General features: G+C 40.7%; 1 protein-coding gene and 2 long non-coding RNA genes across 6 annotated transcripts; 2 read left to right on the forward strand and 1 right to left on the reverse strand.

The window, feature by feature from the left end:
* Window positions 1–2,543: 2,543 nt before the first annotated feature.
* LOC107264440 lies at window positions 2,544–10,530 on the reverse strand. Of its 4 annotated transcripts, none has more exons than XR_001536954.2 (8): window positions 10,395–10,530; window positions 9,342–9,600; window positions 9,019–9,269; window positions 7,241–8,936; window positions 5,910–7,159; window positions 5,719–5,837; window positions 4,386–4,622; window positions 2,544–3,986 (listed from the first exon to the last, which is right to left on the reverse strand). It is a non-coding gene; the product is annotated as an uncharacterized LOC107264440 (long non-coding RNA). The 4 variants fall into 4 exon arrangements; XR_001536953.2 differs by lacking the exon at window positions 10,395–10,530 and having other exon boundaries at window positions 5,910–6,405; window positions 6,540–7,159; window positions 9,342–10,172; XR_001536955.2 differs by lacking the exon at window positions 10,395–10,530 and having other exon boundaries at window positions 9,393–10,172.
* On the forward strand, window positions 10,331–13,492 carry LOC107264439. Its single transcript, XM_015732676.2, has 5 exons — window positions 10,331–10,658; window positions 11,418–11,611; window positions 11,976–12,362; window positions 12,912–13,052; window positions 13,152–13,492. The coding sequence occupies exons 1-5, from the start codon at window positions 10,494–10,496 to the stop codon at window positions 13,405–13,407; spliced, it is 1,143 nt and encodes a 380-aa protein (XP_015588162.1). The 5' UTR covers window positions 10,331–10,493; the 3' UTR covers window positions 13,408–13,492.
* A 1,128-nt stretch (window positions 13,493–14,620) lies between these two features.
* Window positions 14,621–17,603, forward strand: LOC107264441. Its single transcript, XR_001536956.2, has 4 exons — window positions 14,621–14,771; window positions 15,768–15,934; window positions 16,185–16,375; window positions 16,478–17,603. It is a non-coding gene; the product is annotated as an uncharacterized LOC107264441 (long non-coding RNA).
* Window positions 17,604–18,060: the final 457 nt, after the last annotated feature.

Here is an 18,060-nt window from a genome sequence, read left to right on the forward strand (position 1 = left end):
AATATCCACAATTCACAAAAAAAAAAAAAAAATACCAAAAAATCTTCATGACAAAAATTTCCAAATTTCCCTCGTTCGCTATATTTTGAGCAAATTTATTTTTCACCCATAAAAAATTTTGACTTCCGTGTATATGCGTGTGACGTCACCACGTGTATCACGAGCATCCCTCAAAATTCGCTATACCAAATTTCTCGTACGCATCCCGTACGAGGAATAAAAAAGTCTGCAAATTTTGCCATTACCCTTGGCAAAAAGGACACCGCAAGAAAGGGGCAAAAATACATTACCCCGAGTCCGTAGTCTTGTCTTACTTTTACGATAAGCCGTACCTAACCTACTAGGGATTCGTATAGGGGATGTACGTGCAACCCCTATCGTACTCATATACCCGCGGCTGAGTTAGTGGGCACGTTTGTAAGTACAGACACCCCAGAAACACCCTTGTACTCGTCCACGTGGAACCACGGAGTCATAGGCGGGTAAAATGGGCTCGTAGAAATGAGGAATCTCGAGGGCTCGACGGAATAATACAGAGAGAATAAAAGGAAAAGGTAAAAGAGTACGTAGCAGTAACAGTGGATACGTAACCTTATGTTCAGACCCGACGTCTTCCACTGTACCTACTTGCAGCACTATCCGCCATTAGGAACGTCGCGATATCTCGGTACCCTAGACACGACCGAAACTCGTAGAACCAGTAAATTCCTCGTGATCCATTACAAAACAACATTTCTCACTCTGGCGACGCTGGCGCCATCTAGCTTCCTTTTTTTTCGGGGGGCGAGGTTCCTTCGAAAAATTATGAGCTATCGCGCTTAACGTTTCCTCTCGCTCTCTTTATACGCTTCTCTTTGCACTGTTTACGATCTTTGGGCTCCAGACCTTGCCAAATGGCAGGTACGCAGGTACCGCTGACAATTTTTCTAAGGGTGGCAAAGCCCTGATACGTCTTTATGTTAGCTACAAATGGCTATACGCACGTAGTGGGAGAAAGGTACTTGCAGTACTGTATTACGTTGGCGTGAGAGCAAAGATAAAGACGAGGTAAGATACGTTGTTAAATTAATTTTCCTTTTTCTTTTAGTCAACTGCGAAATAGAAATAGTCTTCTTGGTATAAGCAGATAGGACAAAGTGTATATCAGGAAGCGATAAGAAAATTTTTTACGTGTCTTGATTCGGGAGATACAAATTGTAGCAGTGTATATATATATACACACAATTGTGAATTACTACATTTATCTCTGATAAGAACGAAAAAATGTGTACTACCACTCGTAACGAAGAGGCTTGGCGGTATCCTCCGTTATTTGTCCTCTTATGAATTACATGCAGAATTATTTCTAGTTCAAATCAATTTCCCAGTATTCCCACACAATACGTCAAAAATGCTGATTATCGCGAGATAGTTTCGCAGGGTGAAAATAATTTTGAAAAAAATTCCTCAGTTCTTTGCCATTTGAAATTAAGGTCGATTGAAATCTGAGATAATTTTTCTAGTAAAAAATACACTGACTCGTATATATACATATATATATATTATTAATCAAAATTCAATAATAACACACGACACTCACCATAGGCGACCCAAAAGTAATTTACATTCAAGTAGAAATTAGCCTGATTGAAAATAATTGAAATGCGAGTCAAAGAAAAGAGCATACCAACCCTCTGTACCGGTACTCGAGCCGCCATATTGGTACCAATGGTACAAAGGTAGGAATGCCGAATTCAAATTTCTACCTAAGCCCACATTCGTATGAAAACTATATCACTGCCGGCGCGGGGGGGTTGATCTCTCGTCACAGGTTCTCCCCCCTGCCGCAAAGCCCATCCACGGAATTTTATCAGTCGGCCAAAGAGGGATCTCATAAAATTAGCGAGCTAGAAGTTATCGGCTTGCTTTAGTCTGCCATTTGCCAATATTCGCTCAAAGGGGAAGAAAAAAAGAAAAGGAAAGAAAGAGCTCGAGAGAGGATGGTAAAAAGATAAAGAGACGGACGAAGGGGTGTACAGATATAGATATAGTATACAAGAGCAACCGCGAAGAGGCAGGAAGGGATGCCGAACCGATAACCGGGAACCGGAAACCGCCTAGATGAGCGTAGAACCAACTAACGTATTCATATGGTAATGTCAAATGCCGTATAAAAGCGAGCCCTTTCCTTTTTCCCTCGTGCTTTACCTATCCCCCCCCCCCCTCAAAAAAAACCCAACCCTCGCTCCCTCTTTAATCTGCCTCTTCTCTGTAATTTTAGTTTCGAAATTCTTCTCGTTCTTATTCCCGTTCCTCGCATCTTCGACAATGGAATATCGACGAGGGTAGGTACCCCCTGCGAGCGTCAGCCTTAGGGCGCACTTGGAGCCCAGCGGCATCTAACATGTTATTGGCGACTGTAGATAACGTTAAGGCTTTCTCTTAAAAAATTCTTCATTCCTGCCTTAACGTTGTATTAGAAAAAGAAAAAGAAAAAAAAAATATGAACGTAGTTTGAAAAAATTTTTTTTCTGTAACACGATAAAATTGTTTTTAAGCTTTCCCACGCCGATTTCAAGAGTACGGTTTTTATTAGGGGTAGTATAATTTTTTTTTACAAATCTTTAAAGCCTACTTTCGGTGTTCCCTTGCTTTGACGTGACGTCAGGATTTCTGCTACGTCGACGTAAACTTTCAGCAAGCCTCCTTCCGCATTCACATCGTATCGAGCAGTGGCCCCGACCGCTGCTGAAAACTAATTCCGCTGCGGGCCAATTATCTTTTCGCAAAGAAGGGCCGGGACGAGCGGAATAACGACAGGCCGAATTAAATATTCATAATTTGATTGAACTAATTAAGCCCTCGGCGAAGGGAGGGAAAAACGAGCCATCTTTTTTTTTCGAGCGGAAACCAGAACAGGGGTTGGGTAATTCTTGGCGAACCATTTGCCCCAGAACTAACTCGAATGTTCTCGAAGTTTTCCCTCTTACGTCATACCGTCATGGCGTCACGTAGTTCCGATGACGCCTACAGGCTCGACTAGTAAAATTTTATATTTAACATTTTTTTCCCTTCGCCAAAAGCACCCCCGACCCACCCTGATTAATCATCCATTGAAACACTGACACCGTCCATTGACTTTTATCTTGAGAAACCTAATGGTAATTAGTAAATTCGTCCGAGCCACGTGCTAATGAGTCAAAACTTAATAAGTGCCCTTAAAAAGAAAACCCTTACTCGTATCTTTAACAAATACATCTACTCGCTCCGTGAGGTTTAATTTGATCTTGGTGACGAAGGTAATATGAAAGCCACCCGAAATGAGACGATTTAGATATCACTGGATGACCCCTTAACCAAAGACCGATATTTAGCAAGTTACCCTATTAGAAGTGGTTAACGAGTCTTGTTTAGGACATTTACGTATATCCGTTTTGGCAATGGTTCCTTATAGTCCAATTTCACTTGAAGACCTAACAATCTACAAGATCACCCGTGCCGTTCTGAACAACAGATACCACCGTGTCTTTTGACCGGGCAGAGTAAAATAATAACAATACTTTTACATGAAATTCTCATTTTTCTTATCCACACCCAGAAACTACGCCAATGCTTATGGACTTATTTTTCAAATGAAAATTCACACCGCTGCCAAGACTCTATTCCACTGGTCTCTGCTCCCGTACGATTAACACGCGATTAAATCTAACTCGGTGCTCCGACAGTGGCGTAACTTTCCAGGGAATTCATCAAAGCGTCACACAGCCATAGCTTCAGGATTTACTCTTGCGTAGAAACAAGGACGCTCGAGGCTTTCGCCGTGAGAGGTAAGTGGCGGCGCCACGTGCTCTTTCCCGCCATAAAACTACCCTCCCACGTAGACCGTGACCCTCGTCGTTCCCGGCGAAGCTATGGCATCGCTGGATCCTGGTAATTCGCCCTGAAGGTAAGACCTCGAAGGTTGACCTCTGAACCACAGGATCGTCTCGAACTCTCATAGATCCAACCTAAAAGCAAAATGAAATTATTCGACTAATATAACTTTCAAATAAGTACCCACCGCAATCAGTTCCACTACCATATATCTATGATAAAAGTCAAAAATAATAAAAGCTCATTGACAATACAATTAAATATGATCTCCTTATCGCGCAATCACTGATTCGAAAAACCGCACGCTTACCGCACCCGATAAATATCTAAATATTTTCAATTCAAGTTTGTCAAACGTAGATTTTGAAAATTACACCGCGTCGCCAATGATGCATATCGTAATAGCGTCTCTTTTTTTTTTTTTTTTCTAGGACTAAAACTGATACCACGGGCGTCGATAGGTACGGCTGATAAGAGATAAGTCAGAGAATAGTTATTTTGCACACTGCTGTTATTCAGTCACGTAGACGTACCCAGAAGTAAGCTAAACGAGTGTGTTATACGTAGGGCAGGCTCGGTGGCGTCTCACGCGACTCAGTAGACACCAAGGCGCCGCGACGCTTCCGCATTGCCTCGTTTCATTCCCCTCGACAACCACCAGAATGCTCCTAGCCGAGGCACAAAAACAGAAATGGGCCTACGTTATGACTTCATCCCTTTAGCTCCTTAACCCTTCCACCTTGTTCCACGTGCCGTCGACGAGGAGCCTCCTGAAAAATAGCAGCTCATATGTACATATGTGTACGCATACGCAAAGCAGTTGTTAGCGATCCTAAAATTGACGTATCATTTGGATTCCGCATTGGATTTAGTATGCGCGCTTATGCCTATACAGCCTAAGATTGCGGAGCTGAGGGCATCGAGAGCTACCCAAGGAAACGGCTCCTGGGGTTATAAAGCAAAATGAAAAAGGCAGCAGGATAAACGTATAAGATTCTTTATAGGTAGGCATAGGTTCCACTGGAAGGGAAGCTGTAACTCGATCCCCAGTACGTTGGTACCTACGTAGGTACGAGAAGATAAAAAGAAAAAAAAAAACGTAAAGTCCTAAACTCGTACTAGGTCCACGGAGTATATATATAATATATACACGTATACTCTTTGGGTAGCGCCTTGTCTATATACTAGAAAGAATCCTGGGCATCCGGGAAGTGGAGATAAAATATTCAGCAAGGACAATTTTGTTTTAGTGCGGCCTCGCCTGTCGCATCTACTTCCTATATTGGCTATACGAGGACGACGTCGCGGGAGGAAAGGTCCCGCCGGTAGCCGCCAGACCTCAAGATGTTTCAATATATCCGGCTTCCACGGTTTCCGGATACGGCCCAATACGTATACCCTATTATGGGACTTTGAATTATCTGTAGGGGATCGGGCGGTCGTTATATTGGCAGCATCCAGCGTCATCCGATGGACCGCTGTCTGAAATAATTCAGAAGCGAGAAAAGCGATCGAATAAAGAGTGACGGTAATATATGCAAAAGAGCGTAAAAGTGCGTGAGGCGGTAAAAGCGATTAGTCGTAACCTTTGGGGCTGCGTACGATTGCACTTCTTCCTACCCTTCGAAGTGTTACCCCCCAAGAGCACTCAATCACCCTCCCCTCGCCGCCCCTACCCTTCTCCCTTGACAAACATACATTAATAAATCCACATTCCATTTCCTAGATTCGGCTCACCCTTCTTTGTTGAAGGTATGACACAAGTTACGCAAGTTAGATGAGCGTCGTTCGCGTTTTACAACCGCGAGCAGACGCGCGGGCCTTCTTACTTTTTACGCCTAATTCAAAAAGTTCTTTTTTTTTTACATTTTCTTTTTCAGCCAGAACTTAGGATACTCTCCGCACCCTACTCGTGGCGCAGTCGTAGCATGGTGGTATGGCAAAGCTGCAGGAAACTCATGATGCAATCCCTTGGTTCCTTCAATCTGAAAATTATCGTACAGTCGAATTAAAATTTTTGTGGTATTGTATGTGCTGATGGAATATAGTTTTGGTACCTATAGTCCTGTAAGATAGTCCAGAGCGCCGTCTAGGAATTAGGAAGAATTCACCCGGGCAAGATGCAGGTTAGGGTTGACCGCTGATGTATGTTCAGGGTGGTTGTAGCTTAATGTAACTACTCTATCCCCTTGTCGTGTTGCGCGAGGGTTCACCCAAAATTTACTACCTCGACTTTCCACGTCTTCTTGGCGTAGCGCCCTTTCGAATTTCCCGCGCCCTTCCTTGCCTTACGTGGTTCTCGAATCGTACGCCGGATTCAATAGTTTCTGTATAGTTTTTTTTTTTTTTGGAATAGTTTTTTTTCATACCTATTCACTCTATACGTATATGGGCATAGGTGGTGAATTCATCTGAATGCCAAATCCTGAAATTACTTTTCCGGAAAATCACACTGTGGCTCAATGGACCGATATTTTGTTGCTGCATACGACAGTCCATTGCGAATATCGATGTAACACTGCTCGCGTATTTTTCGGATCCCATATCCAAATCCTGTAACACAAGACGATTATATTTTTATCGGACGTTATACCCCGTAACGAAAATTCAAGCGAACTCTATGAATTCGTATAAAACGTTAATCGACTCTATAAAAATAAACTACGATAAGCATATAATATACGCACACAGCTATAGAGAGTTTCAAAGTTCCCAAACGCGAACGAAAATTCAACATTTTTATCACAGCAATGAATAGTTATTTTGAAAATAGCCACACAACTTTTCCTCCTATTTTTCTATAACTTTTATACATTTTTTCATTTTACTTTCTATTATACAACTTTTTCCTCCACCAGTACCGAAGAGGAACTCTGGTATTCTCGGGGAACCTCGGGCAGAAGACCAAACTCAAGAGAACCAAACAAATCGTTAGCTCCGGAGAGACAGGTGGGATCTTGAAATCCACAGAATTAATTGTGCCACTTGGACTTGCACTCGGGTGCTAATCATCGAAAGAACCTTCAACATATACAGTGTGTGCTAACTCCACTGAGTAGCCAGAATCAACTCCATATGCAACGCAGGACGCCAGTTGCCAATGGTTGCCAAGGTTGTCCTAGTCTAGCTCCTTCCCCAGAGTATGTCCACTGCGCATGCGCAGACGCTATAGCTGAATCCTCAAGCGAAAACACTAGAGGATTCCGTCAGGACGGTCAACGTAACGTGTGTTCCTGAATTCCCTGCAGACAGGAAGTCGGCAGCATTTATCACAAGCCACCAGTGTCCTCCTCCTGTGAAACTGGAACTAAAACATGGAAAGAATAAAAAAAATTTTGTAAAATACTGTACTGAATTTTTATAAACCTTATTTGACAACTTTGCAAACCTGTTTTTGAATGGACGAGTAGCTTTGTATGAATTTCAAGCTTTCTCTCAAGTGAATCAACCTGTTACCAATGTAATCAACAGAATTGATTTTTCAGGTTATGCATGCATGCTGCTTATGTACTGCAGGTCTGATTTTTAAAATCTACCTCCTTGTTGGTAGAACGAAATTGAAAGGGCCTGTAGCACTGACGTGGTCCCACGAGGCTACCATGCTAAGCCAAGCAAAGTCTAGACTCGTTTTACGTCTAGCTGCTTGCTCTGGTAAACGACTTCGACTTCTAGCACTACCCGTTGGAACGGCTGATTGAAAATCACGGTAGCAGCGAGAATGCTAAGCGGAGTTTCGTTTCGGTTCGATCATTGAGCTTTCATAAAGGGATCCAAACGGCATAGAGTTTGTATATAGGATATCGTGTAACGTATTTACATAAAATGTTTAGTACCATGAGATACTTTGTGTTTACCACAGAGTATGAAATAATGCACTGCACGCGTGTACGACTTCTTGTAAGGATCTGTACAATCAGTATATAATTTTATAAAAGTACCATTACCATTACAAGTACCATTATTGGACTTGAAGATAGACTAATAAATAATTGCCAACGTGATGGAGTTAAAAAAAAATTTAATATTGACTGATATTCATGTATCTTCATTCACACCTTGATTTGCGCAGCTCCCAAGAATTTTTTCGGGATTCAATTTGGAGGACGGTGACGTAATACGGAATATAAACTCAAATGGAGATTTGGCAAACCTTTTCACGAAAATTTTTGTGAATTCCTCACTATTTCTACATCCAGGAAGCAATTGGATTCGCGCTATTCCTACTGTAGGGAAAGGAAAAACGAATCAAAGGTCGTGGAACGCAAGAGCGTCGGAACGCTGAGGCGTCGGAACGTTCTAAAGTTCTAGACCCGTTTAAATTTGGCCCTCGGGGACGGCTACCTTACTCTCTCCTATTTTCCCCCTCTCTCTCTCTCTCTCTCTCTCTCTCTTACTCTCTGTCTACCCAGTAACGGCATTCATGTATATACATATACCTAAAACGTAACTACGTAGGTGCATACATTCTAGCCAACCCCGACGCCTTCCCCTGGGACGATCCCTCCACCGCCGTAGACGTACCTACTCGCCGCCACCCTCACGCGCACACCCTCCCCACGTTAATAAATTTACAAAATACACCCCATATTTGCTAAATTATTCTATCTCTCCTGCGCAGCCCGTAAGGTACGGCGTAGTCTCTCGATATACCGGAGTTTCTTTAGAGCGCTTCTGGGGTAGCTAACTGAGGTGGGAGACGGAGGATGATAGGGATGAAAGGGGCCAAGTGGGAGGACACAGGGTCAACCAACACCAGCCAAGAATATATACATGTAGAAAACCCCTACAAATTCCTCCAGTGAAACTGCTACCCGTTTTTCCACCGGTATACACTCATAGACAAAGCATCCGAAAACTTTGTAAATTCAAATCGAAAAAAAAATGCCTGTCTCCCTTCCACGTCATTGGCACGGAAATCTTTCAACTCTCGAACGACTTCAACAGACAGCAAAGCAGTCCTCCGCCTTATGATCTTCCTCGGTCCAGAATAAACTTCGTATCCGCTCCGTCTTCCGTCTTGCGAATCTACGTGTTTCCCTAGCCTCCCACGATCACGTACGTGCATACGCGCCTTTATGGTTTCACTGAAAAATATAAAAATTGTCAAATTTGATAAAAGTATGAATATAAAAAAAAAAGTAATAAAATTATCAACAGACTTCATACCCCCGATAACCAGATATTCCTGGATATTTTCTTTAGGTTTCTCCAAAAATTATCTAAAATCATCCATTCGACGTCCATCCACGTATGTCCCAAAACACTTTCCTTTGGTCACGTATGCTTTTCCATTAAAAGAAAAACAAAGGGTCCAACGCGCCATGAGCAAAGTCTCAATTCGACAATCCATTGTCCCCACGTCGTTTATAGCTCGTTCGTTCGATCATCCTTGATTGGTTTAGTCGGATCGCTTGTTCCTGAAAATGTCTAATCGTTTTCAGGAGATTTATCCCTCATGGCTAATCTGGTACAGTCGCCAAGGAACCAACCAGCAACCACTCCGCCTGTATTCGCAGTCCAAGAGCCCATATCGTTCCTACCAGCGATAATGTTGCTGAAACTACACCGTGTATATCTGCTAACGTCGTCCACACGAGGATCCGAGAGAATTAGCTTCGCCGGGCATTGTTCCCATTTACAATACCCAGTACCGTATTGACGTCTCGTGTAATTAGGATAATAGGCTGATACACGGGACAGATCATTGATGGGCATTCCATGTATGCAATTACAACAGGTCGTAGGCACCTTACGAGGAGAAATAAAAGTAGAGATATTTTTATACATCAAAGAGAAACTCTTACGCTTGATCCCCTAGGGGATATAAAGCCAAGAAAAAAAAAAGAAAAAAAAAAGAAAATAAATCTATACTACAATAATAATGAGGTAGGTATTTTAACAAGGTATAGTGTTACTATAATTATATATGTGTATAGCCAGCAATCACAGTGAACTCGTGCTTTGTTTCGGTACGTTTTGAATTTTCAGCAACAGCGGGAAATTCGAATAGAGAAACAAGGCGGCGGTTACCAAACAAAGTAGCGCGACGAACAAAGAGAAATTGGCAAAGGGATTTACAATCATTACTGTGTATCTTTGTCACGTAAAGGTAGTACGCATCGAGCGTTGCAGCGATAACTCTATGAGCAAGCTTTATCCACAAAGGAATTATTATTCCGTACATGTAAATAATACAAAATCGTTCGAATAGGTATACTACCGTAATATATAGAAATTACATATTCCTATGCATTGTACAGTTTGGTATTAAAAGAAAAATGAAAAATAATCCTATATAAAAATTCTGCAAATACTCGAAGCCGTATTGAGTGTAAATAAGTTTTTTAATCTCAAAATAAAATTATCGGTACTCGAGAAAGTTTTTATCCTAATCGTCTTATCGCTTATTGACGTCGAATAAATCGCATGATTAAAAGACGAGTTCGTTAAAAAAAATTTACAAGTGGCACTTTCTGCCTATAAGAAAAATCTCAAAATCTTAAGTAGCGCGAAAATACAAAAATTCTTATCATTCCTTTTACCCAACGCTATCAGTGGCTGTCTTCTTTATATATACAGGCTTTTCGTATCACGACAGCACAAAGTCAGTCGAAGTCGTGAATTCCTCATACAGCTGTAACATGGGACGTCTCCGAGTAGCCGTCGTGACGCTATGCGTTCTTCTCGCAAGAGTGCAGTCTCTAAAGTTGGCGGATCCGTGCAACGAGGCCACCTGTAAATTGCCAGAGTGCAAGTGCAGTGGTACCGACAGTAACAGTAAAATACCTATCGACAAAATTCCACAGGTAAGGTAAAGCAAAATTCATTTGACTGGACGATACAAATGTTTTACGACACAAGGCAAATATTCAAAGCACGACAGTGAATATCGGTAACGCATCCTTCTTGGAGACGCTCACTGTATGTATGTATATATATATATATGTATATGTATATATACATATGTTATTTACTATACACAGAATAGATATAGGTACAGTCGTCTACCAACAATAAGATCCCCCCTGTCGAACGAACCTATCGTAATGGAGGGATCAATATACAAAATTAATGCTTCCTATGCAGAACGTCAAGTGCACGTGCATTATCGGAGAAGGCATTAGACTATGGGAAATGTGCATGTTGCTTATATACAGGGTGTCTAAGATTTTTCACGGCAAAATGTGGTAGCATTTTCTATAGGTAATAATAATAAGAAAAAATGCTATGCTAATATATATCTGAAATACCCCGTTAGGAAATTATGTTAGATTAAATTAATTATTAAATTTCACATGGGATATGTGGTAACAAAGCATTTTGCGGACGACGTTAGTACATTTTATATTTAATAAGGCCTGCGGGATATACCCAAAAAGTTTGGTGGGAAACAGCCTCAAGCACTTTGTAATATTTTGAAGTACAGTTTTGATTGAAAGATCAAAGTTAAATTGAGCTAAAGTGATTCTGCGATACAAGTTAAATATTTGCATGGGTTCTTTAATGTTTTATGGGCTTTTGTGAAGTACTGTCAATTATTTGTTTTCTGTATGATTTTCCTTTAGATAGTCCTGCTAACTTTCGACGACGCCGTCAACTATCTGACTTATGATTATTTCCAAGATGCTTTGTTCGACCTCAAGAATCCTGATGGATGCCCAATCGGTGTGACCCACTTCCTGTCTCATGAATACACAGACTATACCAAAGTTCATGATCTATGGAAGAGAGGACACGAGATCGCCTTGCATTCAGTATCGTAAGCCAACTTGCCAACGACAATTGCTCCACTTTCCAGTTGAGAATGCCACACCCCACCCAACTTCAATTTTTACCTCTTCAAGGAAATTTCTTACAAATCGTTTTCGAATGGCTTCGACTTATCCTCCTTCTGGTACTACAGCTGCTAAACGGTAGACGATCGCTCTCCGATCGACGTTGAAATTGTACCAGGATAATTTCCATGAATTTTCCAGCCATTACAAATGTCCAGTATTCGCAAGGAATATATAGTCGATTACCCTGAAACAAAAATTTTTTGCCAAGGCTCAATATCGAAGCAATTTATTAATCCCTTTGGATCACGTCGATGCACTAAATATTATTGCAATCTTTTTTTACAGTCATTCGGCCGTATACAATTATTGGCGAAATATCGATGTCAAGACGTTCAGTTCGGAATTCGGTGATATGAGAAAAATAGTGAACTACTTTGCAAAGATACCATCCAGCGAATTGCGTGGAGTGCGACTGCCGTTTTTGCAAACATCAGGAAACGTAAGTTTCCAGGCTATGAAGGAATTGGGACTCTTGTACGACAGCTCTCTGCCATCGATTCATTTCGTGAATCCTCCCTTATGGCCGTACAGTCTTGATTATCAAAGCATTCAGGATTGCGTTATTGAGCCTTGTCCTACGGCAAGTTTTCCAGGAGTTTGGGAAATACCGATGACAGTCTGGGAAGATCAGAACAATATTCCGTGCAGCATGGTGGATTCCTGCTTGAACATGTGAGTAATCTATGATGGAAATTTCAAGAAGGCAAAAGTGTAGGTCACTGAAAAAAAAAACAGATTTTCAGAGGATTAAAAACACTTTGAAGTTTCAAGACTCTTAAGAAAGTCAAACTTTTTTAAATATGCTTTAACATTTTTTCTTACTTCTCATTGAGTCTTGCGTCGCTAATAGATAGTAGGTTCGTATCGCTCGTGACTTGGGGAGAACTTCCGGTTCACTAGGTAGACATTAAATGACGCAACGTAAAGATATCCCCCTCTTAGATTTTAAGTGGAAACGCTTCAGAAGAACATTTCAGCTCTGACTGGTTACTTCTCCTTTTACTCTACTCAACCCTCTGTATCCTTTAACTGCGTTCCTCTCAGTTTCTCCGGTCTTTGTCTATTTTACCTACCATGTTTATTTCCTCGGTAAAATTTACGTATCGAGAGTCACATTGAGCTCCTCTGAAATCTCTTGGGGGTACTTCAACTTAGCACACATTGCTTCCACAGTGAAGTACTATAATGAGAATAGAACTTGCACTGACATCTTGATTGCAGACCGGAAACTGGGAGTGGGGTGGCTCAATGGATGATTCAACAGTTTGAAAAATATTATAAAGGATCCAGAGCACCGTTTCCGGTGTTTATGCATGCATCTTGGTTTTCTAAAAATGAAGAATATTTCAAGGCATACAAACTGTGAGTAAATATACATATTATTTCATGTATTAAATATATTCAATATATGAATATAAACTTTATACCAGTCTCCTACTAACGAATAAATTATTTGTCCAGATTTATCAAGCATCTTCAATCCCTTCCCGACGTCTACCTGGTGAACATGAATAAAGCCATTGAATGGATTAAAAATCCAAAGCCACTAACCGCAGCAAAACCATTTGGCAATTGTGAAGTGCGCAAGCCAGAGGCGCCGTGCCCCACGCCATTGTCTTGCGGGTATTATAACCAAGGCTCAGAAATATGGATGACATCCTGTGCATCAAAATGTCCAGCGAATTTCCCATGGTTAGGAAATCCTTTGGGAAACTAAAAAAAGAGTATCAATGTAACCGCATTATGAACTTATTCAAATAAAATGTACGTACCGCTCCTGCTATTAAATTTGAAAATGTTAATACCGTTATCGTACTTACTTGAAGTTTCGAGTGAAACATTTCTAGATTATCCTCACTGCTTTTACGAAAACAAATACAAAAAAACCGATAAATGAACACGACGATTTTGTTTCGAAACATAAACCAATGCTCTCGAAATACAGTTCGACAAGTAAGTTCTCAATATAATGACGTAACAATATTCCATGTTCCTATTCGAAATGGAACAATATCGAATGCGAAACAGAAGCATGATCAAATAGGTGGTAGGTTGGTACCTATAGCAACCACGTTCCAGGCACATACACGATATCCCTACCGCATTTCGACCGCACTCCGCGGCAAGTTGCCACGTTGCGTCCTGCATTGCGCTACGATCCCACCACTAAGCCTGAGTCTACCTAGTGTGTCATTAAATCCGAATTCGATGCACATTGAAAATCATAAAATTTCGTATGAATCAAAAATTCCAACGATCATTAAACAACCGTGATAAATCGTGAAATGAAAAATATTAAACACATTAAGAAATAAAGTGAGTCGAAATAGTATCAAAGTTCACCGTGGAATCGGGCGACAATTAAAATTGATTATATTTGAAAAGTAAATTCTCGAAGAAATTTATTGATTCTATGGAATTAGGTTACCTTAAGTTATTCTTGAAATTTTTATCTTATTTCAAGGACCTTTTCTCTCCCTCCAAAAAACGGCAACGTTGGTCTCTTTGTGCTCGTCGTTTATCCATGGCTCATGAGTGACTCGCCGCTTAGCAACAGGCTTCAGGCTTTTCAGGTTTAGCACGAGTCCTTTGCTCCTTCCCGACACTCGCTCTGCCGCTTACGTAAGCACAGCGTTGCCAGAGTGAATCGGTTAAGGGTTAGATTTTATTAAGGAATTGTAACAATTGACATTCTTCGCGCTACCGAACTTTTACGAGTAACGTTCGTTACTACGGGATTGACACTTTGAAAGTACTTGGCTGGCCCTACTGTGTTAATCATAATGTCGGTAACTCCAAGCGGAGTGACAGCAGTAATTTTCACGATGGATCAAGAATAAAAGACTTTTTATTCAACGTGGATTAAAGATTACAGGGATTACGGTAATTAAGGTTTTACGAGTATTATTTTATCTTCTTAAACACCTCTCTTGACTAGGGACGTTGTACGAGGCAATACGTGGCGCCATCTATCGGATCCGCTACGAACCTTCAAGCTGTAGTTCGTCAGCTGTCATGGTGCTCGGCCTTGATCTGATCGAAGGAGCTAAAAACTTTTCTACATTTATTTACTACAAGGAAGTAAGTATTTTTATACTTTCTAATCAGTCCACTGTTAACTGTCAATGACCTACTAAAAGAAACAAATTAGCGTGATTGAGAACAATGAAACTAATGACTAATTTGACTATCGTTACAGTAAAACTGTCCGATCCACTTTCGCGTTGGATTTCTCTTATTTCTTAAATCTTATTATATCAAATTAAGTACGAACATCGGGAAAACCTAGATCTACCTAGAAAATCTGTACTCCAAAGGCATTTCCTTGTCGAATTACACGGGAGGAAGAATATCTGGCAGATTATCTGTAATAGGAATCGCATGTAAATCCAAGAGTTAGGTAACTGATGTGCCGATCAAGCTCCCAACCTTTTTTTCCCTACCTTACATCCCTCCGACTTCTCCCCTACCATAACTTAATTCCCACCACATTAGCCTGGATTTACCTAAAATTTTCGAAAATCCTTTGTAAGCGCCAAGCTGTCTATTTTACATCAAAAATCCAAGACGATATCAAAAGTTTCGTATTCCCCACGTTCCCCCTGAAAAAGAGAAAGCCAATTACCAAACTCAGTGTCAAAATCATAATCTTCGTACAAGAAGAAAATATTTTCAAAAGTGAACTGATAATTAAAAAAGAGACAGAATAAAAAAATTATGCAAGCAACAAATCCGCCTATAGAAAATAGTGTATACACAGATCAATAATAAAAAGTCTAAGAAGTTCGATTCAATTAAAAGAAAACCCATAGCTGATAAAAGCGAAGCGACGGGGTATAAAACACTCGGAGTGATAAAAAAGACGAAGCTATCATTTATATTCCTTAGACTTAATTCACAAATCCCTTTCGCGCTTTACGAATCTCCCGCTCCGACGCTCTCACGTTCGACGTTAAGTAAGCCTCAATTTGGGATTCCAGCATCGAATCAAGACACGAGCCGCGTATTACGTTATACGATATAAAACGTAAAAGCCAATTGACTCCAGTTTAAAAGACGCGCCTCTTCCTCTTTCAGAAGTAACACGTCACATCGCATGCGGTCCCCTCTGATGAGAAGAGCACGAAGGAGACTTAAATCTGTGACCTATAACCTCTGACTCCAGGAACGTCTTTCGTCATTATTAACAGAATCGAAAGACGCATTAAGAAGCCAATAACAAAACAATCAGAAGAGAAATTGAGGTATGACAAAATTCAAGGTCTGTATTTCTATATACATCTAAATTTGTATTCCTACGTATACAGTGGAGACTCGATTAACCGGACTAATTGTTGTCGTAAGTCATTCGGATAATCGAAAATCCGGATAATTGAATATATGAAGAAAAGCGGTTTTTTGTATTACATACATATATATTAACTCTAGAAAGATAACCTACGCCGCCCGCGGATGGTTATCTTTTAGTTATGTTGTCATATGGTATCTTTCTAGGGAAACTGTCTAGCTAAAACAATAATGAAACAGGACGAAGAAGAGATCGCGTGGGGCGCGGGCGGCTAGAGCCAGCGCAACATGTCCGTGCACGCACGGATTAGACTACAAAGATATTTGCTCGCAGTTGGCAATCCGGATAATCACGAATCCGTATAACTGAGGTCCGGATAATCGAGTCTCCACTGTATGTATGTATATATATATATATATAAACATAAATATATAAACCGCGTATCAATGAACGAACAAACGTCACGTTAATTTTTTCTTCCCTCTTCGCCTGATTACAGATGATAGTGTAAAGATTCCACACCTAATCCTGCCATCCTAATCCACGGACTAATTTCGCTAGGATAAGAGGGGACTGACTGCCGATAAGCACGGGATACTGGATGAAGGAAAAAAAAAAAGGAAATCCATATCAGCACACCAGGACAACAAGCATCAAGGTGGAATTTATGCGCTGAGACTTTTTGGCGGTGAAAATTTTCTGCCTGTCTGTACCGTACTGCTGTCCTTGGACTTTGCACGCTTCGATAATTCCCAAGACGCTAATATTCGCTGATATAATAATTGCAGGCTCATTGTTAACAATAAGACTTTCTAAATTGGTATATAGTTCGTGTAAAGTGATACTGACTTAAAGAATACTTCATTATCAAAAGATACGTACAAGTCCGAGTAGAAAATCTTAATCATCCATTCGATTTAATTAATTAAAATTACACGCTATTAAAATACGCATAAACTCGTTGAAATAAAACCGGTTGGCGAAATAAAAAAAAAACAACAAAACTTGTATTGCGAAACACAATGAATCGCTAAACGGTCGATTTGAACCGTTTGAAATTACCGCTTTAAATATTCCTTCGTCGAGGACGAATGAAAGGGCTGTAAACCTAACCTAACCCAACTTACAAGTATCTACGAGAATCCATCTTAAACGTAATAGAGACTTTTTCACTGGCGAAATGAAGCACTCGAGAAACAAAACCGCAATTAAAGAAATCCCTGATTAAAAGACCGTTATCTACGACCGGTAAAAATCCCCTGAATACCTACTCGAGTCGAGACTCCCTCTTTTTTGCAGTATTTTAAAATCAAACGAATAATCGCATCCTAAAGCCAGTAGCATAAGGTGCATGTCTGATAGCAAAAAATAATAATAAGCACAACGACCAAACCCCATAAAAATAATCCAAAACGTATTATCAGTGTCAAATTAAAATATCACTTTAATCGATCAGTCAAATTCAGTCAAAAAAAATAAATATTACCAGCCCATTCACGTTCGCGTAATAATTCGCAAAAATTCGGCAACAAAATAACGCCAATAATGCAAAGTCCCCTAAATGTCCCATTGGGGACGTGAACTCGGACCAGTCTAAGGACGTAGGTATTGCAAAAAAAAAAAAAAAGATAAACAAGAACCTTCGGCAATTCCTAAGGGAGACAAGAAAAAAGAAAAGAATTCTCATTTAAATGCTAATGCGACATCCGAGCTTACGTGTCCCATGCAGAAGTAAGTGCGACGCACGTATATAGATGGCAGCATAGCTCCTGACAACACTCGGTAATATAATTATACCACTGGCAAATATTTGGCGCTCGCGACGCGTAACTTGCCTCTCTTATTTCCATGCGCCACGTGCGTTTTTCGCGTTCGTGTCGTGAATCCATTTAGCCGATATTGAAATAAAAGTCCCGGCCCACCCTCCGAAGGAACCTATACGCGAAACGGCAAGATGCCTCCCGGTAAGGGTAGTTACCTACCCCCAGCAGAAAGAGTGGTCGAGGGTGTGCCCGCGAGGACATTTTGCATTTCTTCACGTAGCCGGTTGGAATATGGGAAATGCCTTTGGGCGATGAACAA

The sequence above is a fragment of the Cephus cinctus genome, unplaced genomic scaffold (genome assembly GCF_000341935.2).
Source record: "Cephus cinctus unplaced genomic scaffold, Ccin1 Ccin1_scaffold0169, whole genome shotgun sequence".
Lineage (NCBI taxonomy): Eukaryota > Metazoa > Arthropoda > Insecta > Hymenoptera > Cephidae > Cephus > Cephus cinctus.